The sequence below is a fragment of the Trachemys scripta genome, chromosome 7 (assembly GCF_013100865.1).
Source record: "Trachemys scripta elegans isolate TJP31775 chromosome 7, CAS_Tse_1.0, whole genome shotgun sequence".
NCBI classification, from domain to species: domain Eukaryota; kingdom Metazoa; phylum Chordata; order Testudines; family Emydidae; genus Trachemys; species Trachemys scripta.
The window spans coordinates 57,036,472-57,061,911 of record NC_048304.1 but is presented as its reverse complement, the minus strand read 5'-3'; the positions used below and the strand labels follow the sequence as shown (position 1 = coordinate 57,061,911).

The window sequence follows — 25,440 nt, the reverse complement described above, 5'->3', positions numbered from 1 at the left end:
TTTTATTTACCTGCTGACGCGGCTGGTTCGGCCGATCGCGACCCCCACTGGCCGCGGTTCGCTGTCCCGGGCCAATGGGGGCGGTGGGAAATGGCGCGGGCGAGCGATATGCTGGCCGTGGCTTTTCGCCGCCCCCATTGGCCCGGGACGGCGAACCACGGCCAGTGCGTGCCACGATCGGCCGAACCTGCCGCGACAGCAGGTAAATAAAACTGGCCCGGCCCGCCAGGGTGCTTACCCTGGCGAGCCACGTGCCGAACGTTGCCGACCCCTGATGTAGAAGTTAAGGGAGATGCCTCATTTACACGTGAGTCTTAACAAAAAGCATGCAGAAATTCAGATCACTGACACTGAATCTTGCTTCATTTCTGGTCCTTGATTTGGACTGCTTACTATCCTTGACAAGGAGCAAGATAAATTTTTTGAAGAACAATCAAGGAGCAACTAAATTTAATTTATTTCACTTTACATACCCAAATACTGTATAAAGCCCCTTAACTACATTAGAGATAAAGTTAATTGCCATTGTGCTCTGAATTAGAAAACTCAGAGGCTATTAATACAAAGTTAAAGTGGTCTGAAAACTAAATGGCTTACTGAATCTGACTGGTGCAGGGCCAAGCCCCAGCGGTGTAGTGCCACACAGGAAGTTCTGGCCCTGTTAGGCACACAGCTCCTAATAACTTAGTTGCATGTGCATATCTAAGTGAAGCATTTAGCCCTTAAAATTCAGCATTAGCAAAGCTATATTTTTGGGAAGAAATTGCTAAAACAGCTTTTCATTGTTTTTAAGTATACTGAAACTCAACAACACAAGTCACTCACAAATGTTCCCTCAATAAAGTTATCAATCCTTCAACACCCTCTTTTTTATTCCTATTATTATTAAGCTACATCGATGCATGTTGGCTGTCAGTTTCCCGTAAGGAAGCTTAGTCAGTAAGTACAGTGACCTCATTAATCCTCTCAGCACAATACTCAGTCACTCAACGACTGACAAATATGATGTAAGTATTTAAATTATAGCACATATAGCACTTACCCCATATTGGCAAGTCATCAATATACATCTGATACCAATAGTGATTTTTGATAGCATACACAAATGCATCTCTCTTTGCTTTGTCCAAGTCAATTTCACAGTATGTGGTCTGCATTACATCATCTGTAGAAATTAAAATAATATGTTAATGACATATTAATGATAGCTCTAACTAAAACACAAATTAAGAAAGATGGGGGAAAGGGGAATGCATATTTCCAGAGCTTGAAAATTCTACTGGTTGTGCATCCTCTGGCTGGTAACGTGAGCAGCACACTTAAGAAAGTAAGCAATGAGGTACCTAAACAAATGTCCCTGCTTCTCCATTCTCCCCCAAACACAGAAATAACAAAAAAGTTTTAGATCATATTACTACTTTATCCACAAATAGATTAAGATACAGTTGTTAATAGTTTCTTTATCTGAAGAGGTTAAGTGAGGTCTCATGAAGCAGCAGCAGCAAACTGACATTAACAGTCATTCCCAAAGGCCATCTTGTGTTAGGAACATTTGCAGAGCCCATAAGCAATTTTAAAAGTGCATTAGTATATTTAATTGGTAATTTCACAAATACAAGATAATAACTAACCCCACCTCTGTACTTCCAAGCTCAGTCATTAGTCACTCAGTCCCATTCAAATATCCCCATTGGCACTAGCAATATGGCTCACTTATAAAGAACATGTTTTTCAGCTATTTAGTAGTCTTCAAGAAAAGTAGAGAGAGGGAGCAAAGCAAATGGAAAGATAGACTTAACAGAGGACAAAAATGGGAAGGTGACAAAGAAGGTAGAAGACGACACACGGAAAAGGAAGTGAACCTGCCATTTCAAATTGGAAACTATATTAATTACTGAAAGTTCAATATAAAAATGTGGTTAACGGGCAAGTACTTTCAGTAGCTGCCATGTTATTGAGTAACATTTAATGCGACGTCTGGATTTCAAGCCTTGCATTTCTTTCTAAAGGGAGACAAGTTAAAAGCACATTTGAAAAAAAATGCTTATTCTGGTAGTAACACTTTAAATTATTAGAGCTAGAGTTCTAAAAACCTACTTCACAACATGCTAGTCTATTTTCATTATTCAATCTGAGTGAAATCATCAACAGTGAAAATAAGTTTTCAGGCCAGATGTTCTCAAACTATCATACTGTGGACACAAGCTAATGGAGATAAGCTCACAAACGAACTCCTCATCCAACTCTGGGCAGTGAGGCCACTTCACATTTCCAGCCTGAGATTCTAAGGTCTTTTGGGCAGGAATTGTCACTATTTGCACTATGCCTAGCACAATGAGAGTCCTGAGTCCTCTAGATGCTACTGCAATATAAATATTGTATTTATGTTGTGAAGAGTTCTTGCTTACATAAAAAAGGTGTTAGGAAGTTAATCTATTTTCAGCTGCGCTAAAATAACCTGGTAGTTGGAAACAACCACTTCAATGCCATTCAACCAGTCAGCACTCTGCAAATGGCTACCAAGAGCTCTGGATGACAGACCACTTTGAGATCAGTTTTAGGCCATTTCACTATCAGGTTCTCATGCCTGGCACAATTTGATGCTGGCAGGGCACACACAACGTTCTGTTTGTTTTTTTAAACTGATCCCATTCAGTTCTCATTTTTAATTCACAGAAACATTTCTGTTGGTCCTTACCTTTCTGAAGGGTAATTTTAGGCCAAATTTGACCTCTGGATGTGTTTAACAATTGCTCAGAGATCAAAACAAAAGCATCTATTAGTAGAACATTATGATTCTTAAGTATAAAATGGTCAAAGAATGGCAACACCACAGCAAGTGAAATGATGTTTTATTTTGGAAAAATGTAATTCCCCCTCTTAGTGACAAATCCAAAGCTTAGGGACACTAATTGCTTTTTCTAGTTAATGTCACGCTGACTAAAAACAGTGTTACGGCAAAACCCTGCCAACCAGAGACATTTTATGAATATGCTCCGGAAAAATATAAGCTCAACCTCAGCATGGGCAACTAATATCCATTGTTCAGCGACACCTTCAGATTCAAACATAATTCTGAACTCCCTGGCCTTTGTCTGCTTTAACACAAACCTTTAAATGTGTGAAAAGGTAAATGCCAGGAATCTGCAAGTCCATTACAATATTTGTACACACATTGACACAGTACTAGTTTTGTTTTTAATCAAATGATAAACATCTGAATACAGAAGTAAACTCAGACAATGCATAAGCAAGATTACTAAAGTACAGCCATGTAAATTGATGCATAATTGTCCTTTTTGACTCTGTTATTTAGTTGTATTTCAGAACCTAAGCACTAGGTGGTTGTGAAGAAAGACTTTAAAATGTTAATTAACAGAAACTAGCATAGCAAATCTCTGCTTCAGGGCTTGCCTGCGCAGGGAGTTATTCCAGAATAGCTATCTAGCTTTAAATACACACCCTCTCTTTATCTGAATTAACTTTCAAGTGTAGACAAGCTCAGTCTGCAGAGTTTAAAAATACCTTCATCCATTTCTATGGGCTTTACTGTTTAAAGCATCATAGGCCTCAACTATTTCACTACTGATCATTTTAGCAGAAACAAGCCAATTTCTTACAAATTAAAACTTCACTGAAGCCAATTTAAGTTGCTCAAGTGCACATACCAATCACTTAAAAAAAAAAAAAAAAAAAGGGCAGAAAAGCGCTAGCTACATCCTCACCCAAAACTTGCAGCTTATAACCATGATTCCACTTTCTCCACATTCTCACCCACACATCACTGCACTCCTAGGTTGTGCATAGGCAGCTTGTGTGGACGTACCAGAGCTAGCTTGAGTATTGGAGCAGCAAAGTTGTGGCAGCGCAGTCTTCAAGCACAGGCTGCACAAGCTTGTCTGGAACCTGGGGTAACTATTTGGATGTCTAGCTGACACTAAAGCCTGCACTGCCACAACTTCACTGCTCCTGTACCCAAGATAGCTAGGTCAAAGGTATATCTACACGAGCTGCAATCACAACCCAATTGCAGTACAGACATACGCCTCCACCTTTCAGATGCACACACAATCACCTAGTATTGCCAATAAAGTGGAGTGGTTAGAAAAGGAACTTCTCTAGTTGTTTGGAATGTTGGTTTCTTTTGAAGCAAATGTTGGATGATTATGTTTAAGGGTATCATGCTGAACAACTACATGGAAGTAGTTTGTAACAATTTGTGATTTTGAGAAGTTGCTCACTATACCTTCTAGGAATATTGCCATGAGTAAGTAGTGTTTTCCTTTTTTCTCCCCCCTCAATAGCTGATGCTTGTGGTTGGAGTTAAAGTAGCAAGTTTTGTGCCGAGATAAAGGGAGAGGCATGTGTATTTTGGGTGGTGTATGTGAACAAGGCAACTTCTTCAATGAAATAACATTTCTTCAGCAAAAACAAGCATCACATTAAAAACTGAAGAATCTTGGAGTAGCATAAAAATGAATTTAATATTGAAATAAACAGAGGGCAGTGCAAAGCCAAAATTTGGGACTTCTGCCTCATTTAGATCTAATTCTGTTTCATTCAGGTTTTTATACCACATCCATTATTGAGGTTTCTTAGCGCCATCCATTATTGCATTTAGCATCCTAACTAACAGCTGTCACATCTTCCTGAAATGCTGCATATGTGAAGCCTTTATTATACTTTTGGGTACCGATTCCTTGGTCTACAGGAAAAATTCTAAGTGATACATTAATGTACAATAAAGATGTGCTTAAAACAATTTTCATTTTTAAATCTGCAACTTTTTCTAATGAGTGTTGTACCTGTAATAATGACAAAAAAATCTTCTGCAGTACAACTTAAAGTGCTGATACATATTCATTCACTAGAACAAGTGTAACAAATTGAGTCTGCCAATTCAAACACTTGTCATTTTGACATCAATTTCTTTATTGAAGTGTCACTATTAAAGATTTTGTTTATCAAAAAAATTTAAATAAATTGAATATCTAAAATCACTGTAAAAGGATAAGCTGATATTAATGCAATGTTTCCCAACTTTTTTAAATAAAGATATTTATGTGGTGTTAGGTCCTTGTAATACATTCATTCTACATTGTCCAGAATGGCCCATATTCATGACAGATAAGAAATGCAGCTACACTATATATATAGTAGCATTAGCAAACTTATAAGATATTTGTATAGACTTATAAGTGAAAAAACTGCTTTATATATGCAGTTTCATCATCTGTTAGAGAAAGCTGATTTGGTAAGAAGGCATTGGAAAGTTTTTATGTGACAAGAGTAAAGGGGGTTGGATGAATTAAAAAGTTGCTAAATCCACTTTGGCTCCTCTGATATTAGCAACACTGGGAGCCTTAGTTTAGATGGGTCATTAGTGTTTTAACTACCATATCAACTGAACATGGTCTGAGAAGGATTACCAGAGAAATAGCATAGTTTTGAGTTTAAGGCACTGGACTGGGATTCAGGTGATGAGGGTTTAATTCCCAGCTCTGCCAAAAACGCTGTGTGGCCTTAGGCAAGTCACTTCACCTCTGTGCCTCACCTGTAATACAGGTTGCTCTCTTCCCCCATCCTATGGCTATTTACAATAAGCTCTTTGGGGCAGGGACTCTTACTACGCATTTATACAGCACCTAACAGAATCTGTCTCTGATCTCTAATACATTTAATAAGTGGTTAATGCCGACATTTAAATTGCAATTTTTAGGCTTAAGATTTGTCTAACTGGAGTTGCCCCAATTAGTCACAAGTATAGCCATACAACTGCGCACACCTAATCTAGTTCAATCCTTGAGGAGGCCACTTAGGGAGCTGGGGCAAAATTAGTACTTGGTCCTGCTAGTGAAGGCAGGGGGCTGGACTTGATGACCTTTCAGGGTCCCTTCCAGCTCTATGAGATAGGTATAACTCCATATATTTATTTATTTTATCCCAATTTCAAGGAGGGGCAAGTTCCACTGACAATTAGCAGCGTTGCCCATCTCATTAGGGGTTTACGGCCATGACAAATCCCCAGTGCAGACAAAGCCTGGGTTACAAACCCAGTGGGACAGGCCATGCATCCAAGGGCTATCTTTGGGTTGCCTGACCATTTAAAAACACTACACTGGTTTCACTGGCATAAGGGCTACTTTTAATTAATTATTACTATTATTATGTTCAAAAGCTTAAATTCTGGGACACAATTTTGCAGCAAAGGGTGGATTATAGGGTAAATTCCACAGCATAACAAAATAATGAGCTCTGGTTATCCCTGTTCCATGATTAGTGCACTTAAGTTTGTTTGTGTATCATGTCGGCACCTTTCACACGCAATGAGGTTTGATACAATTTCTCTCTTAACTCTATGAGAAACAAAGGGACAAATCCACAATCCAACTTAATTTGGCAGACTGAAAGATTTCTGCAAAAGTGATTTAGAGAGATACTAATAAGCAATAATTATTGAGCTGTTATAAAACATTGACGTTTCCCTTTAAACATACATTAGAAAGTCTGACCCGTTAACTCAGGATTTAGATCTGACCTCAAAATGCTTCAAGGAAATCAGTGTAGCTGGAGAAAAATGCTGCTTGAAAACTTCAGAGTTTCATTTAAGGACATTTACTTTGTATATTTTGACTTGTGATGTTGACAATGTGTGTTTTAACCGTTATAAAGCTTTAATTTTTTGAATCTCAATGTCAACTGTCATTAAATAACTATTGTCTGATCCCCCTCCCATCATTATTTGACATCCCCATAATTTCCTACAACTGTGAAAATGTAAATCAATAAAAAAACATTATCCATCAAAATTATACAAATATAAAAACTGAATTCTATACTATAAAAAGTAGTTTAGATTAATACAAATTTTTAAACAAGTACTAATACAAAAAGGCTAAAACTGAAGATAGCTGTCACAGGGTCTGCAATTGACATATACAGTAGGAAACTTTGGCAGACTATTCTCACGAGTGCTACCACTGATTCATCTGTGGGAGTTCAAGTATAGACAAGGCTCCTGTGACTTCCAGCATTTTTACCACTGAGATAAGTCTGTAAAAGTGCTAGAATCTGCCACGATCTTGTCTACAAGAAGGTTCTTGGCTATGCTAAAACTAGTGGAAACTTTCTCCTTCCAACCTCCTCCCCACCCCACTCCACAAAAACCTCCCCACAGTTTAGACAAGACTCAAAGCTCAAACTCTGGGTTCCTGTTTTTGATCCAGTGTGGAAACATTATTATAAAAAAGTGAGATCTAGAGTCAATGAAAAGAATATGATCTGTATCATCTCCCTCTGCTGGATTATCTACTAAAGCAATGGGTTCTCAACTTTTTCCATACAGTGACCCCACATGACAAGAGAAAATGTTTTGGGACACTGCCCCCCATTTACCCATAAAGGGGAGGCTGAAATCCAACTGGACCTGTTTCCAACCCCCCCTGAAAACTCAGGGATTACAGATAAGCAGAATGAAAACAAAATAAACCTCTTTTCCAATACCACAGAAGTGTCAAAAATAGGAGAAAACCCAACAACCACAAGCAAACACTTCCAAATTTTTTTTTTAAATCTCGACTTTACCTGTTAGAAATAAACTAATGCTTCAGTCACTTAACACCTCAGAAAAACACACAGCCTTTAGATATTTTTCACATGAAGATCTAGATTCGGCACTCTATATACTAACCAATCTCTTATTTAAGTTTTGTAATCTTTCGTATCTGAATAAATCTTACTTTGGGTCGCAATTGGCTCAGACTGCCTGCAAGGATGTGTCCTGATATATCTAGGCATCTCTCATATCATTTGAGAATCGTTAGAGATGCTAAAAGAGCGACACTGATATAGGTGGAAGGCCAGACCTTTGGCATACAAAGAATTATATTTCTTTGTTTCTCAATGAAGAGAAAATATTTGTAAAAGGAAAGCCTACCTAAAGCTGGAGGAGGATATAATCTCAAATGTTCAAGGCTTGTGATGTCTGCACGTCACAGCAAGACAGTAATGGAAAGTAGGCTTAGCAACAGCTAGGAATCACTGAAAATATGACAGAACACTGAGCTGGCAGAATCAGCTCTAGGTTAGAGGAGTAAGGACTTCAGTAATATTTCATAGCATTTATAAACTAGCACTAAATGTAGCTATGGAAAGCATGGCTATTTTTAGTTCTCCTGTCTTCTCTTTCCAAGGGACACTGAGTACATGAAGAGAGACAAATAACCTAAGTCCTAAAAAGAACAGTTGCAAATAAATAAACAGGGTATAATTTTCCCCACTCTCTGTTAAAAAAAAAAAAAAAAGCAACAAATGAGAAAAACTGGAAAAGGAAATTTCAAAAACTTTTGGCAATATCCCTTGGTCATTAATGACCAGGCTTCCAGAGTCTAATGATACAAAACCACACTGTCCTGACCTGGACAACTCTTCCCCCCTCCACCCTCCAACCAAAGCCAAAGCAATCTCAAAGTAGAGAGAAAGCACATTATTTCCTTTCTGACTTCTTGTTAGCCTGGGGATGTTTGGTCTTTTCAAAACAGAACCAAAGGGACAGTTCTGAAAGGGGGATTCTGAGAAGTTGAATGTCGGACAGAATGGGGTGGATAAGTCACTGACTTAAGCATCTGCAATTGTGGTATTAGTAGGAAGAGTTAGTGTTAAAGACACCTGAGGGGGTGAAGTTCAGAAAAATCTAGCCATTTGTGCCAGGCTCATCCCCACAGCATCAGCACCTGCACACACCTTTAGAAAGGCAGCCATTTTAATTAGGATGAAAAACCCCATCCCATGATGAATAGAGAGATCAGAAAAACACAGAGTGAAGAAACTGATCTAGAAACAGAGTGAGGAAACTGGATGAACAGTTATTGAACGTGAGTTGTTCCTAGCTCAAAGAATGCTCTGAAAAGCCCTATTTTCCAGTGTAAAGGATCTCAGATAGACCATCACAACACTGACGAATCTGTATTAGAGGGAACTAGCCTTGTGAGAGTTTTCTTCACTTAAACATTTTCACATTTCTTCAGGAAAGAAATCTGTACATTTGGAGACTTTCAATCACTGTCCACAAGTTGTTGCACCCCTTGCACATCCGGGAAATACCTTTTCCTGATTCCTCTCCATTAAAGGAAGGAAGGAGAGGGAAGGACACTGCATCAAGTTTCTTCCTCCAATACTAAAGCATTTACAGAAATGTCTGAGAAGGTATTCAGAGACCTCTGAGAAAGATTTATGTGAAGGCACCAGATCCTGATTCTGAGCCCATTTCTTCAGAGATATAATAGGGAAAGAGAAGGTTCTGGGATGATCAAATAAGATTTTTGACTATAAAGAGATCTCTAGAGGGGACAGAGGACAGAAACGAACAGATTGTTCAACCTCCATATCCAGCTTTCTTGAGGAGGATGGGAAGAGTATGACATGCAAAGAATGTTGGCACAAGAACAAATCAGCATAAACTGGCCATGAATATATTTAGAAATTAGAAGAAGGTTTCTATCAGGGAGGTTCTGGAACAGCTTTCCACTAGGAGTAGTGGGGGTAAACAACGTAAGTTTTAAGACAGAGCTTGGAAAGTTTATGAACCCTGTGACAGGGTTGCCTGACAAAGCAGGGGGACTAGATTCAAGACTGGGAGGGACTTCCCTACATAGGGACACAATAACCCAGGTCTAAACCAGCCTGATTAACCCTGGCAATGATGGTGGGAGTCAGGCTTTATAGCCCCTTTTATGTCTCTATGGGAAAGAGCTCCTAATCTCAGCAGGCTGAAAGAGCCCATTTCCTTCCCTTGGCATCAAAGCTGTTTTCCCCACTATTAAAAAAACAAAACTTAAGGTTACTGAAGCCACTACTTCCATTCCAACAGGAAAAGTTTCCATTCTCATACTGCACAGAAAAATCTATGATGGAAGCAACACTCTGCTATAGCGCAAAACAACCCACTGCTGTTCCCATAGTCATGAAAATAAAAAAGCCATCCTCATCTACCAAAAAACCTGAGATGACAGAGAAGAGCATCAGTAACTGACTTACTGTATGGCTAATCTTCTGGAAGTCAAGAAACAGCATGGGGAAAGAAAGGAAAGTAGAATACACAATGAAAGGACACAAATATTCTCATGTGCCTGCCTGAGGTAGAGAAAGAAGAAAATCCCCATCTGCACTGGTAACCATCAAGTCACACAAACTGACTTCTTTTCCAAGCTGTTTCCGTATCTATGGTGTGCTCTTGCTAACAGGGATGACGCAGAACTTCTATGCAAAGACAGTGCAATAAAAATTAGTAAACTGGTTGCATAAAGTCAGACATTTGTCATATCCTGAACAGATGAGGGGTGATTAAACAAAGCTTTGACATGGTGTTTAACTGCAATCAGATGAAATGAGAACAGCCTTCCCCCTTCTTTTTACTTACCATTTACATGCCCATTCTAGAAAATTAGTCAGATAAAATATTGCTTTCATTCATATTTAGTAAAATCCATAACAATCTGTAAATATAGCAAATTAGTAACAAAAGGATTTTTTCTAGGGTTGTTGTCAGTATCATTCACTAGTACCATCAGTTTCTTCTAAAGGATAGGGTCAATTTAAAAATCATGTTAACACACAAGTGCCTTTCCTCGTGTTAGCAACAATGCTTTAAATTGTTAAAACTGAAAGTTATAAAATCTAATTACATTTTGCCATTTATGCCCTTCATTGTTTTTCATTCTGTAAAATTAGTAAATAGAGAATCTTACTTAGGAGACATTTGGCTACCAAGAACCTCAACCCATTACCCCCAACTGCTGGAAGAGGCAAGGCTATTGCAACTTTAACCAAGATGCTGGAACAGGTTTGGGGCACCGGGTTGTGTTGAAGAATGGTCCATCTTTTGTATTAGGTTCTGCCTGGTAGATATATGAATTAAGCATCACACACCCCATAGTTGACAAAAGGAAGAAAGAGCTTTGCCAATTTCTCCCTTCTAAAGCCTCCTGGGTACTGCGAGGGGTGAGAATTTTCACTACACTATTGATTCCTAAAAACTCTTGGTTGCTCTGAAAAAGAGGATTCCTCTATTCTACAGTAGTCCCAAACTTTTTTTGTAAGCCCTCTGCTGCTGCTCAGAGCTCTCTCAAGCAGTAGCATAAAAATAACATGATTCTTGACACCTTCACTATTGTCTTCAGAGTTATGAATAGCAGCAATTACTAATTAACTTCATTTTGCTTCAGCTTGATGATATATAAGCAGAAGCAGCAGCAGCACTGGAGTTTTGTCTGCAGATTCAGGAAGACAACACTCCCTAGGTCTGCCTTTGGTATGGTAGGCTCTTTCACCATCTTAAAACATTCTACCTGTTAAGCAAAACTTCATTTCCACAGAAGCTGATGGTTTAGATCTCCACACTCAAAGACAGCTTTCCACTGACCAGCCTTAAGTCGATTTTTCAAGCCTCAGTCACATGAAGTTTATAATAATGAATGCAAGATCCCAGTACATCTGTTCTAGCAATTTTAAAGGGAAATATTAGGAATGTATCAGATTATCTAGCTAAAGTCAGAACATTATTTCTTTTAAGCACATGTGCATCCCTTCTTTAGTAATATGGAGGGGTAGAAGAAAAGAGCTTACATAGCAGAGAATAAGATTTCATTGTCATCTTATTTGGTTTAAGGATCCCAGAGAGTGGGGCTCCTGAAAGTGCCAGGGGGAGCTCTGTTTCTTTGACCTCTGTGCCCTTTGCAAAGTTTATCTTAAATCTGAGAATTCTCTTATTCTAGGAACTCTTTTTGGCATGTGCAAAGAATGAGTTGTAACTAACTACCTTCCCTCCCACCCCCAAGTCACTACAATGACCTTTCCAAGACTTACCTAAAGGAGAGACCATCCTTGAATCCAGTGGTTTTCAAACTGGGTCGCGGCAGCTCTGGTCAGCACCGCCAACCGGGCCATTAAGAGTCCCATTGGCAGTGCTGCTTGGCTAAAGCAGGCTAGTCCCTACCTGTTCCAACACCACGCTGCACCTCGGAAGCGGCCAGCAGCAGGTCTGGTTCCTAGGCCGGGGAGGGACGACACAGAACTCCACACTCCTATTGGCGGTTCCTGGCCAATGGGAACCAGGGAGGAGAGAGAGCGGTGTGCCTGCAGGCCAAACATGGAGCCACTTGCACGCCTCCGCCTAGGAGCCAGACCTGCTGCTTCTGGGGAGCAGCGTAGTCCGTGGTGCCAGGAAAAGCAGAAAGCCTGCTTTAGCACCCCTGCTGCGCCGTTCACCGGGAGCCGCCCGAGGTAAGCCTGCACCCCAATCCCCTACCCCAGCCCTTAGCCCCTCCACCCTGAAACCCAGAACCTCTCTCTGAACTCCAAACCCATCATCCCTGGCCTCACCCAGAGCCTGCACCCCCAGCCCTAATCCCCCCCCAAACCCTAACCTCTGCCCCAGCCCTGAGCCCCCCCAAACCTGGAGCCCTCTCCTGCACCCCAAACGGCTCATCCCCAGCCCCACCCCAGAACATGCACCTCCAGCCCAACGCCATGACCCCCTCCCACACCCCAATCCCCTGCCCCATCCCAGAGCCCCCTCCCACACACCAAACCCCTCATCCCCAGCTCCACTGCCCCACGGGCATCAACCATTTTCTTCAACTGGAAAAAAAAGTTTGAAAACCACTGCTTTTATCCACCTATTTCCACTAGTGTTTCCTATCAAAGTGGCTTAGTAAATAACTAGTGTTTAATCCACTGAAAAGGAAAAGCCTAATTTGTCTTTCTCCTTCTTATCAGCCAGGGATGTAAGAGCTACCTTACCTGACAGGAAATGGTAGTGATTTCCTCTCCCTAGGCTGTCTCTGACTATGTTAAGTGAACCTTACTACCTGTGCCAGTGACGGCCACCAAAAAATGGCAGCTAATGTTAAAATCCACAAGTGCAGAAATGAGCAGTCAAGTAGTGAAGCAGACTGAATCATTCTGCCATATAGGTCAGCCAAGCTGTAATTTGGGGATTCACTGCTTCTGCTAGAAACTCCAGGGAAAAGATCAGTTTACGTAAAGGCTTTTGCATAGTCTTGGGAGCTTCAGTTAGATTTTGGCAGTACTCAAGATTTTGGGACACTGTACTCCATCTTGCATTTTCTCTCTTCTTAAAGAGACACTCAACTTAAATTGCAAATAACCACTGGCACCTTAATATTTCAGTCTTAATACTGCAAGTCCCCTTTTTGCTTTATTGACTTATTGCATTTTTCAGCTTGGCAAACAAAAAAAACCTATAAAGTCAGTTTCACTTTCAGATTCTTAATGTTTTAATACTGGAGTTTCTAGCTCTCCAGGGCTAATCATAATCTTCAAACACAAAGTGAACCTAAACCAATGCAGTGTTGTCTTCCCAAGTGCGTCTGTGGCTGCTGATACATGACAATGCTATGCTGAGTGAACAGTGGTACAGTATTATGAAGAGCAGCAAGTGAAAGTGTAAACACTCCTCTGAGTCTCAGGCGTCTTCCTGGGAAAGTTCTAAGCAACTGCAGAAGAAGGTAGTAGAGCTATTCGTGCAGGAAGATGGCCCCAAAAAGGCTGGAGAGAGCAGTACAGACCATTCATAGTCATGATGCTGTGGTGTAAAGTTTGAATAGTAGAATCCTTGCCCCACCCGACCCTCAGGAGAGTGTGGAAGAAAGCTCCTCCTTTCCAACAGTCAAAGGAGGTAGAAAAGAGTCTCTATTTTCCAGCCATATAAAAGCAAGAAATCCAATACGAAAATGGAGCCATCAGAGCATGGCCCAATAACAATGACCCGCTAGGAATCCTTGTGCCTTCTCCCTTCCCAGCACTTGTGGGGCTAGCCTCCTCAGTAGTATGCTGCCTCTGGAGCTTACGTGTACCCTCTGTATTCCCATCTAGATCTGCTTTTTGCTGGTATGTTTAGTTCTCTAGGGAGAAATTGAGTATATTTTTCATGTAGACTCATAGCAATTTCTCATTAGTCAATAAAATGCTTTGAAACTTAAGCTAAGCAGTGCAGATGAGCATGCATGGTTTATCAGACCATGCTGCTCTGTGAACTCTTCATAAGTTATGAATACTTACCAGACAAGTTAAGAGCAGCTATGCTAAAAAAGTGACCTGCCTCAGCAAATGCATTTTTTATTTTTATTTTTGGAAAAGCAAAAAAGATTTTTCCTGATACTGAAAGGACATTGAAAGACCAATGATCTACTGTTAATCTAACAGTACATGTGTTTTCTATTATTTTTAAGTAACTTCATTGTGCTTTGTGTCTCTGTAGATACAGATTTTTACCATCAGCAATGATCCATTTTACAGAAGACTACAAAAAACCCTTTCAAAGTGGAACTTCTACCAAGTTAAGTCGGTTTTGTAGCTCATTTTAACAGTCATTGGCACAGGTTACATGTAACCTATGTATTGTGCAATTTCACATTTAGTTTTAGAGATTCACTGTAGAAGCTAGTAGTTCATAGAATATCCATTCAGAAGAGGAAGACAGACATCAATTATCCTGTTGATCATTATTTTAAATGTAGTAGTCCCATTATTTCTTTCAATTCATTTAACTGGAAAGTGATAAATCTTAACTGTGGAACTTCATGTCATTTCCCTTCCCTAAACCCAATTCCAATTTATTTTTAACTTTATATTCAAAAAAAGGTTCAAACATTGCATACAAAAAGAAAATTAATGGTAGCAGTGCTTTCAGTCTGAATTGTTATAGAAAGTAGACCTATATATTTTTGGTTTTTCAATTTTATGTTTTATCAACTTTTATTTTTATAAAAATACTGGGCAAAAAAATCATTAGTGATGCTTTTACAACTGGAAGAGTAAACAAGAGGGATAGAATATTCAACAACATTAATTTTGGGCAGGACTTTCAAAAGTGCTGAACAACCACAGCATCTATTGATCTCAAGAGGAGCTGCATGTGCTCAGCATACTTGAAAAACGTAGTCACAGTAGTACCCACATTCTCACTTTCAAGTTCTTCCTTTATTATGCTGAAGAGGGTCTGGAAGAGGTCCACAGCTTGTGTCCACCCCAATAGCAAAAACAGCAAAACCATAATTCCAATTTTACACACCAATAGGAACAGTATTACCAGAACACAGAAGTTTAAAGAGTAAGATTAAAGCCACAGAACATGCTCTGTTCTACAAAACTAGTTTTCCTTCAAAATCAACCTCAATACATTCTTTATATTCTACACCGGGGTGGGCAAACTACGGCCTGGGGACCGCATCCAGCCCTTCAGACGTTTTAATCCAGCCCTTGAGCTCCTGCCAGGGAGCAGGGTCCGGGGCTTGCCCCGCTCTGGTGCTCCAGCTGTGGGCTCGCACCACTCTGTGCATGCCATGGCTCCCGGAAGCAACGGGATGTTCCCTCTCCAGCTCCTACACACAGGGGCAGCCAGGAGGTTCCACACACTGCTCCCATCCCAAGTGCCACCCCCACAGCTCCCACTGGCCAGGAACCATGGCCAATGGGAGCTGCAGGGGCAGCGCCTGCAGATGGGGCAGCGTGCCGAGCCACCTGGCTGCGCCTCTGCATAGGAGCCAGAGAGGGGGACATGCCGCTACTTCGAGGAGCTGCTTGAGGTAAGCACCGCCCGGAGCCTGCACCCCAACGCCCATCCTAGCCCTGATCCTCCTCTCACCCTCCAAACCCCTTGATCCCAGCCCGGAGCAACCTCCTGCACCACCAATTGCATTCATGGCTCGCCATACAATTTCCATACCCAGACGTGGCCCTTGGGCCAAAAAGTTTGCCCACCCCTGTTCTACACTAGGTTTTTCTAAAGAGGGCATATGGCTAAATATCTCATATGTCTGAGTTGCCCTGTTTTCAATAATACAGAAAAGCAAAGAGAAGCCCCTCTAAGATCTACTTGTGCCAACATGTGGTATTGAGCAGTCATTTTATATGTACTCTGTTCATAAATTAAGAGCTGCACTATTATATTTCGAAAACTTTTTAACCTTCAGAAATAAAAGCAATATACTCTACTTTCATACTGAGCATTCTTTGATTTTCTTCAACCCTGTCCACATTCAACATTTGAATGGCCATAATCAATTACCACAAAAGTTTATTAACTGCTGCAAGAAGATATCTTTAAGGGGTGAATGAGAGAGACAAAGAAATTCAGTGTGTTTAAGAGACCATTTGTAATAAAAGCCTCTGTTTTCATACAGAGTTGTGATCAACAATGAGAAATCTACTAGTCAAGGGAACTGAAAGTGTTTCTTACCCAGGAGTTTTTAATTCAGAGATTAAATGTAGGGGATTTTTTAATACATCTTAGAATGCTTACCTTTAAATTTAATGTCCAGACCACTAAATTCCAATTCAACTCCTTGAAGTGCTTCTCCTAGTGTTTCATGATAATGACTGATGCTTTTTTTTGATCCCACGCAGAAGGGAAGAGAGAAGTATTTGTATGTCTCTTGGCGATTGTGGTAAGGTCCTACTGTATTCATCCAAAGAACGACTTCTTCTTTATCTTGGTACTAAAAGAAAGAATATTGAAACATATGAGAAGTCTATCACAGTAAAAGTAAGCACATCCATTCTTCATGTTATTTAGAGAGGCAGTGGTATATTTGAGGAGTTCAGAAAGGAGAGGTCCAAACACCATCTGCACTTTGAGTTAGACAACTAAAAGAGCATCACATAAGACAAATATTTGGGGGAGTGGGGGGAGAGAAATCTATGCCTGCTCCTCTTAGGTATTTAAACAAATATTTGGCATAAGGGTATGAAGCATCAGTGGCCCTTTACAGGTAACATTCCCAGAAATTGAAAGCATAGAAACTTACAAAAAGCATTGAAGAGAAACTCCTTTATCTTTTTTATCTGCAACTGTATAAATCTGCCAAAGACTCCATACAGGATGTGTAAATTGTACCTTGGTAGAACACAAGTACCCTCCATCTTAATAACTAGAAGTAGCAATAAGTTTAGCCCTTTCAACTGGGTTTTGCCCTGGACTTCTCTGTAAAAGCAATTAAAACCTCATCACTTGTAGCTACCTCTGGTCAGTAAATGTAGTACCCCAGCCAGTAGCTGTCTAAAGTTTTTTCAAGTTCTATCATAATAATTCCAAACACTCTTAATATATGCACTCCTCAGATAAATGTCTCCATTAATGCTCAGATGTTGGGATGAACTCACAAAAATAAGAACCAAAGCGTTTAAGTTATCATGTGTGATACACTTTGTAAAATGCTAACCTTGACTAGTTTTTTTTTTAATTGTGCTTTTAACAGTCTTTACAGGACTAAAACAGTTTACCGCTAGCCTTTCCTCCACACTTCAATAGTGGTGACTATACCATCAATTCACCAAACCACCTGGGTCCGGTTTTCAAGCCAGGAATAGGTGCATATAATTGTATTTGCACATGGCAAATCCATTTCAATCCTACTTAAGAGCTAAAATTCAGACCCCATAAATATGCAAGAATGAAGTGTTCTCACAAGGCTGAGATGTATATAAATGGAACAAATATTTATATTACTTTGAGTGGAAAGGAGAATCAGATGTCAATTAGGCATAAGTGTATTTTTTATTGTGCAGTCAAAGTAACTGGTAGATAAGAGTTAGACACTTTTCATTTCAACAAATTAACAAAAGTCCTTAAACACAATTATATGAATAGTTAACTGTCATAAAGCTAGTTGGGCCTAGAAATAATTAGCTACAAACCCACATGTAGAGTGCTTGAACCATGAGTGCTTAAAAATATGTTTTATTCTGATTTATGAATTTAAGTCACCATGTTTTGAGAAAAGATTTAATCCTTTCATTCCATCATGCCACTTTATTAACAAATCAAAGCTGCTTATAATGGAAAGCCTTGTACTCTTTTGTATTACATCTGCAACAATCAGTGATAAATATTTGGTCAGTTTCACTACTGCATGTCCAGCATTAATACTAACCAGCCATTTGTCAGTTTCACTTTACTTGGGAAAGTAGCAGAGGTACAGGAGATTTTAGGGATGGGGAAGGAGAAATGAGAGGAGAGCAAAGAAAAACAATACAACATGTCAGAGAAAGCCAGAAGAGGTTCCCCGCTCTCTACCACCAACTTGAAAGATTATACTGGTGCAGCATAACAATCCATCCTTGCAGAAAGCTGAGGGAAGGTGGGCAGTATAGCACTCAACAACTGAAGTGAACATTAGGTTCCTTACCATGTTTCTGATTCTGCTGGCAGATTGAAGGCTATATCCCCATCTTTCTCTCCTTTTGTAATGCCTGACTTGACTTTTGTACCTTCCTCCCCCTAGTGGTTTTTGAGTAAATGTTCAAGTATTCAAGTGTTACCTATCAAGATCCAAATTTCTCTCAAGTACTGTTTCTCTCATGCAACAGTTGATGACATGCTGGCTTGTAAACGGCGCTGTATTCTTTTTCAGTAGTGGATTGTGTTAATTTTCTTAAGCTTCTAAACTCGTCTTCCACAGAAAGTTAAGAGGAAAAAAAATTAACTCCCATTTTAATAATGTACTTATTTGCAGGCAGTCTGTTACTGAATGGTAATCTCAATTTTTTGGGAAGCATTCCAGGTCACCTTTAAAATGAATTAAATCAATTATATACTATAAGTAAGTATTAAAACAAGACAAAGTTTTGCTTTCTTGTTCAAATATAAACATGTTAATTAAAAAAAAACAGACTGACAGGCCTGAGAGTGAATTCCTCCATTTATCTTCAGAACAGATTGTAGATTAATTCTGTAACAAGGCGGTCAACTCTTTGGGGCAGGGACTTTGTGTTCATATGTGCTCAGCATATTGAGACCCTGATCTCAACAGGGGCTTCCAGATGCTACTATAATACAAATATAGAAAACATACAAACATGGGTAGTGACAGGAGGCTGTTTTCCTCACACAACCCAGAATGCCATCATTTCGCTCTTGGGAGAGAGGACCCAATTAAGCATGAAAAGGAATTCATTCAATCCCTTGCCTCTCAGCTGAGAGGGACATGGGAGTTATGGTGGTTGTGTGATGTAGTTGTAGACCATTTAGTGGGACATTGTGAAATGAGTTATCAGTTTCAGTCTTAGGCCACTGAATAAGCAAATTAAAGACAGACTCCCCCTGCCTCTCACAAAGAGGTGAGATAAAGATGGAGTATCAGATTCCACCGAGTTTCCTGGTCACTCATTACTTTATTTAAGGCAGACGTGTATTTATTGGTAATAGTATTTGCTACTAGCACTCCTTCCACCTTGCTATCAGAAAACTCGTTTTGATCAGTACCTTCATCTAGCAGGAACCAAAGATGCAAAAATAATCACCACCAAAACACAATGAAACATACATCTCTTCCTTATCATTCAAAAAACTTCATAATTAGAAAGCCATAATATCCTATCCCACAACATTTAATTAAGGCTTGAGACTTCAAAGAGTAAAATGAGCAGAAGAGGACAATTTCAATCATTCCAGTAAGATGTTTATCACACTTCCCCGCTATACTAGCAACAAACCCTAAACACAGGAAGCACTCAAACCTAGCCAAATCATAAACATCCCTGAAGACAAGAGCAACTCCTATCTAAGAGAAGAACTTAATTCTCTTGCATCTTGGACTGTAAACCCTCTGGGGGAAGAGCTCATACCTTGCCTATAAAGCACCATTTATTTATGCAGTGCCATAAACGTATCAGTGTAGCAATCTTGCAAATAACAGTTACCATTCTCCCAACAGTATGAAGTGTGACTTGCCAAGAAGCCAAGCCAACTATAAGTACAAGACAAGACAACTGTTCCCTCCTTAATTAAGCAAACAACAGAAGTATTAGAGAATTTAGGAGCTTGGAAACAGACAGATTGATTTTTTGAAGTAGGAAGAACTTCCACTTGTTATACAAAAAATATATAAAGCTATATACAAAAACAAGTATCAGAGGGGTAGCCATGTTAGTCTGAATCTGTAAAAAGCAACAGAGGGTCCTGTGGCACCTTTAAGATGCATCTGAAGAAGTGAGGTTCTTACCCACAAAAGCTTATGCTCCCAATACTTCTGTTAGTCTTAAAGGTGCCACAGGACCCTCTGTTGCTTTATACAAAAACAGTGCATCTAAAAGTGTCTTTTACTATTATTAGCTTCATCCTTGCAATACATCCCTACAATGAATTGTATGATATGTTCAACTAAGATTGTAAGTTCCTTGGGGGATGGATAGACCTCTTGTTTTGCTTGTGAGTAATTGTATTGGAATTTCTTCCAACTGTGAAAGTTACTAGTGACCCCCCTTAACAGCTAGCAGCCTTTATGTCAACCAGTGGCCATTAGGGGGAAGCAGACAGTTCAAAAGTTCAGGCTACTGTGTAGTGAGGTGTCTTCTCTCCCCTGCCTTGAGACAGAGGGAACTAGCCCCAAGCCGGTTTTCACTGACCAGATAACAGAAGCACAGCTCTGGCAACCACCAATCAAGTATTAACATGTCTTTGTCTGAATGTGTACAAAGGATCTGTGAAATTTCTGTAAGACAGAGTTTTTGTACCAAGGTGCAAAGCTCTCCTTTCTTCTGCAGAATAAAGCAACTCTTCCTTATCCCTGTCTGGCTGTTATTGGATCTCAGCTAGGTGGACCCAACATTTCGGTGACGGTTTCTGGTGACCCCAGATGGAACTCTCCTAGCTCAGACATTGGACTCCGGACGGCTGCGGCGAACTGGGAACGGCGCCAACAGGGTGCTTCGCCCCTTTTCTTTGCTTCACTGCGGCCCCTGGGATTCGTGTTCCGATAAGGTGAGTCCCAATAGGATAAGGAGACACTATCCGGTCCTGTTCTGGTTCTGTTCTGGTTAACCGGTTAATGAATTTCTGTTTTATACATTTGGGCGTTAGGTGTGTGGACGGAACTGAGCGTCTCATTTGTAATTCCTCAGAGTGGAAGCCATCGCGTGGAATGAAGCTCTGAGGTCGAATTGGGATCTTTCTGTCCCGTCCCCTGTAGCGATCAGTATTAGTCGAAATTCCTGTAATAGGATCCTATTAGCCATAACTCCCTCTGTTCTCTTTGTAATTCTCTGTTAGAATGTCAGCAGGTAGATGAGTGGGTCTCTGCTAAAACCCTCTAAGGATAGCCTTTTGGATTATATGTTAAGTAAATGGCCTTTACTCGGTGTTCAAAAAAGAACTAGTTACACCTTGTGTACAAATTGATGTGGCTAGTGTTGTGGAAATTGAATTGTGGAGAGGATGTGCATTTTCCCCAGAACATGTGCAGTGTATATTGTAGTAGAGGTAAAAGAAATGCAAACCTACCAATATAGGTTATGTTGTCTTTTTCAGATCACTGTGTGTTTGAAAGCAGAAGTTAGAAGTAAAAGGCAATCAAAAGTCTGGGAAAGTTAATTGTGTTCCTTTTTAAGTAAGAATCTTTAAGCTGTGGATAGCTTTGGACGTGGAAGCAAGCCAGAAAGCATCTGTATTAATGTAATTTTCTAACTAATAAGGTAGAAGCCACTGAAACCTGGGCTGCCTATGAAACAAATACAATGAAATATGGGGTAATTCCTCTGTTATGAGAATCCAACATGACACCCATTTGCCCTTCCCACCTACGTACCAGGCTACAATAATAAGTGGCAGGCACTCCCTCAGTCTGGAGAAATGATTTCAGGCACTAGGTAAGTCATTCAGACACATCATACAGGTCTGTGAGACTGAGTTTTAAATCAATGTCGTAAATATACAGAAGTCATTAAGCCTACATCTTCTCACAAACCTTTCTAATTAGCCTCACACTCTGAGCAGATGAGACAAAACAGAGTCCTGACTGAGAGAATCTACTGGACAAGTGCTCACTTACTCAATTCTATCCTCTATGATCTTAGAAAGCAAGACAGCAAATCAAAGTCCCTTTTACTTCTGCTAGGGTATCGAAAGCAGCATTGAATTGAATAAGGCATGCCACAGGGGAGCCAGATGGTCTTTTCTTAAAATCACTTGTACTGTAAGATTATGTAACTGGATGTGATAGTTTCCCTCTCCTGCTTTTCAAACAGAAATTTCCTCTCTAGCTACAGAAGATTCAATGACAGCTGGATTTAGGCATTTGGAGAGAAAAAAAAATGAAGACTGCATCAGGAGCTCCCTATGAGGACGAACAGAATAGTCAGTGAAAAGTTAGCATTGATCAGGTAAAGTGTGTGAGAACAACAGTATCAAACATCTAACTCAACAATAAGATAAGCCAACAAAACTAGGAGAAAGTAAGAGCAGATAAACAGACATTTATCTAAAAAGTGCGTCTGGTTCTCACAGCACATAAGATGGTAAGGGTTTTGATACACTACCTGATCTGTCTTGTTTAAATATACGAAAAACATTTTTACAAAGGAATAAACTTCTGCCTTAGCTAGAAATTAATTCTAATGAGTCTTGTGGATGACAAGTAATAATGCAGTAATTGTGCAAAGTGGTGAAACAAGTCAGTGGTCAGTCATGATTATCAGAGCAGGGGACATGAGATGATAACTTTACTTAAATTTAGAATCTGTAGTTACAGTAACTCCTTGCTTAACGTTGCAGTTATGTTCCTGAAAAATGCTACTTTAAGCGAAACTATGTTAAGCTAATCCAGTTTCCCCAAAAGAATTAATGTAAATGGGGGAGGGGGGTTAGGTTCCAGGGAATTTTTTTTCGCCAGACAAAAGACTATATAACACATACACATACATATACAGAGTATAAGTTTTAAACAAACAATTTAATACTGTACACAGCAATGATGATTGTGAAGCTTGGTTGAGTGGTGAAGTCAGAGGGTGGGATATTTCCCAGGGAATGCCTTACTGCTAAATGATGAACTCAGCTGAGCTCTCATGGGTTAATACATTGTTGTTAATGTAGCCTCACACTCTACAAGGCAGCACAAATGGAGGGAGGAGAGACAGCATGGCAGAGACAGACAGAGACACACACAGTGTGCGTGAGAGAGTCGCGCACTGCGCCTTTAAGTATGCTGACCCCACTCTTAGTACACTGCCTTTTTAAGTAAATCAACAAGTTGAGACAGCAGCTGCTGCCAGCAAGCTCCCTCCGTCCTGAGCCCTGTTGTGTTGTCGCCCCCCCACCCCTCCCCGCTCTATGGAAATGGGGTAAAATAGCGGGGGGGGGCAGGAGCAGGGGGACACCCTGACATTAGCACCCCTCTTCTCCCCCCCCCCTTTGCACAGCAAGTAAGAGGCTCCCGGGAGCAGCTCCAAGGCAGAAGACAGGAGCAGCACACGGCAGTGGGGGGAGGGACAGCTGAACTGCCCGGCAATTGATAGCCTGCTGGGCGCCTGCCCCATAGGGAACTTAGGGGAGCGGGGAGCTAATGGGGGTCTGCCGGTCCACCCCACCACTAGCTCCAATGGATTGCTCTTTCTGCAAGCAGTGGACAAAGCACTGCCAAACAACGTTATAAGGGAGCACTGCGCAACTTTAAACGACCACGTTCCCTAATTGATCAGCAACGTAACAACGAAAGAACGTTAACCGGGACGACTTTAAGTGAGGAGTTACTGTACTTCATTACCAAGATGCAGTTCCTGTTTATAATAAAAACGTAAGCAAATTTACTGGTCTATTTAAATGCAATTTTAGATTTGTTTTGCTATGAAAACAAGCTTTAGCCAAGCCTCCAGGGCTCCTTCAAATCAACAAGAATTACTTATCTTGCGGCCACAAAGGACAATGCTATTCTAGAAATGCCTACATCATAATCTTTATCCCCTTTCTACCCCACCTTGCACAAAAAAAAACGTGTCCCTTAAAAAGACCGGGAAGACAGCCTTACAGCTACAAGATGATAGCCACCTGTGTCCTAACAAGAATATAACAGTAGACAGATCTGTTAAGTAGGTGCTGTTGAATGTAACATGAAGGCATCACAAAAAAAAAAAAAAAAAGCCAACAAATAAGAAGTGTTGCATCTTCAGGACTGGCATAATTGGCAATTTCATGTTTTGTTTCTTCATAGTAGACGATACAGTGTATATGGTCCAAGGATCCTACTAAGATAAGAAATATGACGCTACTATTTCTAAAACTAGAATCAGCAAAGACTGAACAAGAAACATCTTGATGGTTCCACAATCCAAAGTCCACTACTTCAGTTTAGAATATTATAGAAGGTTGCATAAATGTACAATTTTAAATACCTATCACCAAACTCTTAAGATGTAAACATACCAATTTACACTAAGTTTAATTAGGTGTCACAAATTTGGTTTTACAGCATTTTCTGTACCAAGTTTGCTATCAGTTCAGTAATTCTGGTAACTATGTTGAGAACCTAATGATCTATTTTGACTGCCTAAACATGTAGTAATAGCCCAGAGAAGTATCACCATAAACACAAGCTTCCCCCTTATGCCTGTGCCATCTCTGACAAACTAAAGCTTTAGAAACTTTTTTCATAATTGACACAATATTAGTAAAATATAACCATGCTCCACCTAGCATGACTATCATGGGTAGTGGTATCTATATGGCCACTTTTTAGCAGTTCTAACACTTTTTCTGGGTAGTCCTCCAGCAAGGCTGTACTGACTAGAGCTAGGACCACATTGCAACATCCACACTAACAATAAGACATTACCGAGATACTTCTGATTATGGCACACCACCAATCTAGTTTACAGCTGTATTTGTAGTATCGACTGGTGATCAGAAGTATTTCCATTAGTTGGCAACAATGCTTCAAGTGGCACTTTCAAGCCGGATGCAACAAACAACATAAAATAAATGCATAAAGTTGAAAATACTCTAAAAAGAAACACAGCAACAGCCAGACCATTCTTAGGCACATGGTTTGTATGTTGCAAACCCATTTCTTTCCACAGAGCTCATTTCAAGTGGGACAAAGCTTTAGGATCCTTCATAAGAGTGGCAAAATTAGCATGGTAACCCTGCTAAGGTTAGCCTGCAGGCTATTTCATCTACATGTTTCTGAAGTCCACACAACAACTGACTAAAAGGGTGCAGGAGAAAGGTGTCTAGTATTTTTTTTTACCTGAAAACATCTGTCTGATAGGTGTCAGTGCCACAGAGAATTAGTGTTGGGCTACTGAAGTTTATCTGATAATAATTCAATAGGATAACAAATATTTTAATCCAAGAAACAATCAAGATACTTCAAACGCATGCACCCCTGGACATGCTACATAAAATCATAGGACTGGAGAGGAACTCGCAAGGTCACCTAGTCCAGTCCCCTGCACCCATGGCAGGACTAAGTATTATCTAGACCAGTGGTTCTCAAACTTGGGCCACTGCTTGTTCAGGGAAAGCCCCTGGTAGGCTGGGCCGGTATGTTTACCTGCCGCATCTGCAGGTTCGGCCAATTGCGGCTCCCATTGGCCTGGAGCAGCAAACCGGGGCCAGTGGGAGCCACGATCGGCTGAACCTGCGGACGC

The 25,440-nt window shown here is 40.3% G+C and overlaps 1 protein-coding gene across 1 annotated transcript in view; it reads right to left on the bottom strand.

Annotated features, from left to right (window-relative positions):
• TM9SF3 (transmembrane 9 superfamily member 3) overlaps positions 1-25,440 on the bottom strand; it is an 83,107-nt gene that overhangs the window by 53,273 nt on the left and 4,394 nt on the right. Inside the window, exons 2-3 of the mRNA XM_034775559.1 lie at positions 16,322-16,517; positions 1,043-1,165 (exon numbers count right to left, since the gene is read on the bottom strand). Coding sequence (XP_034631450.1) covers positions 1,043-1,165; positions 16,322-16,517 — 319 coding nt within the window. The remainder of the gene's footprint in view (positions 1-1,042; positions 1,166-16,321; positions 16,518-25,440) is intronic.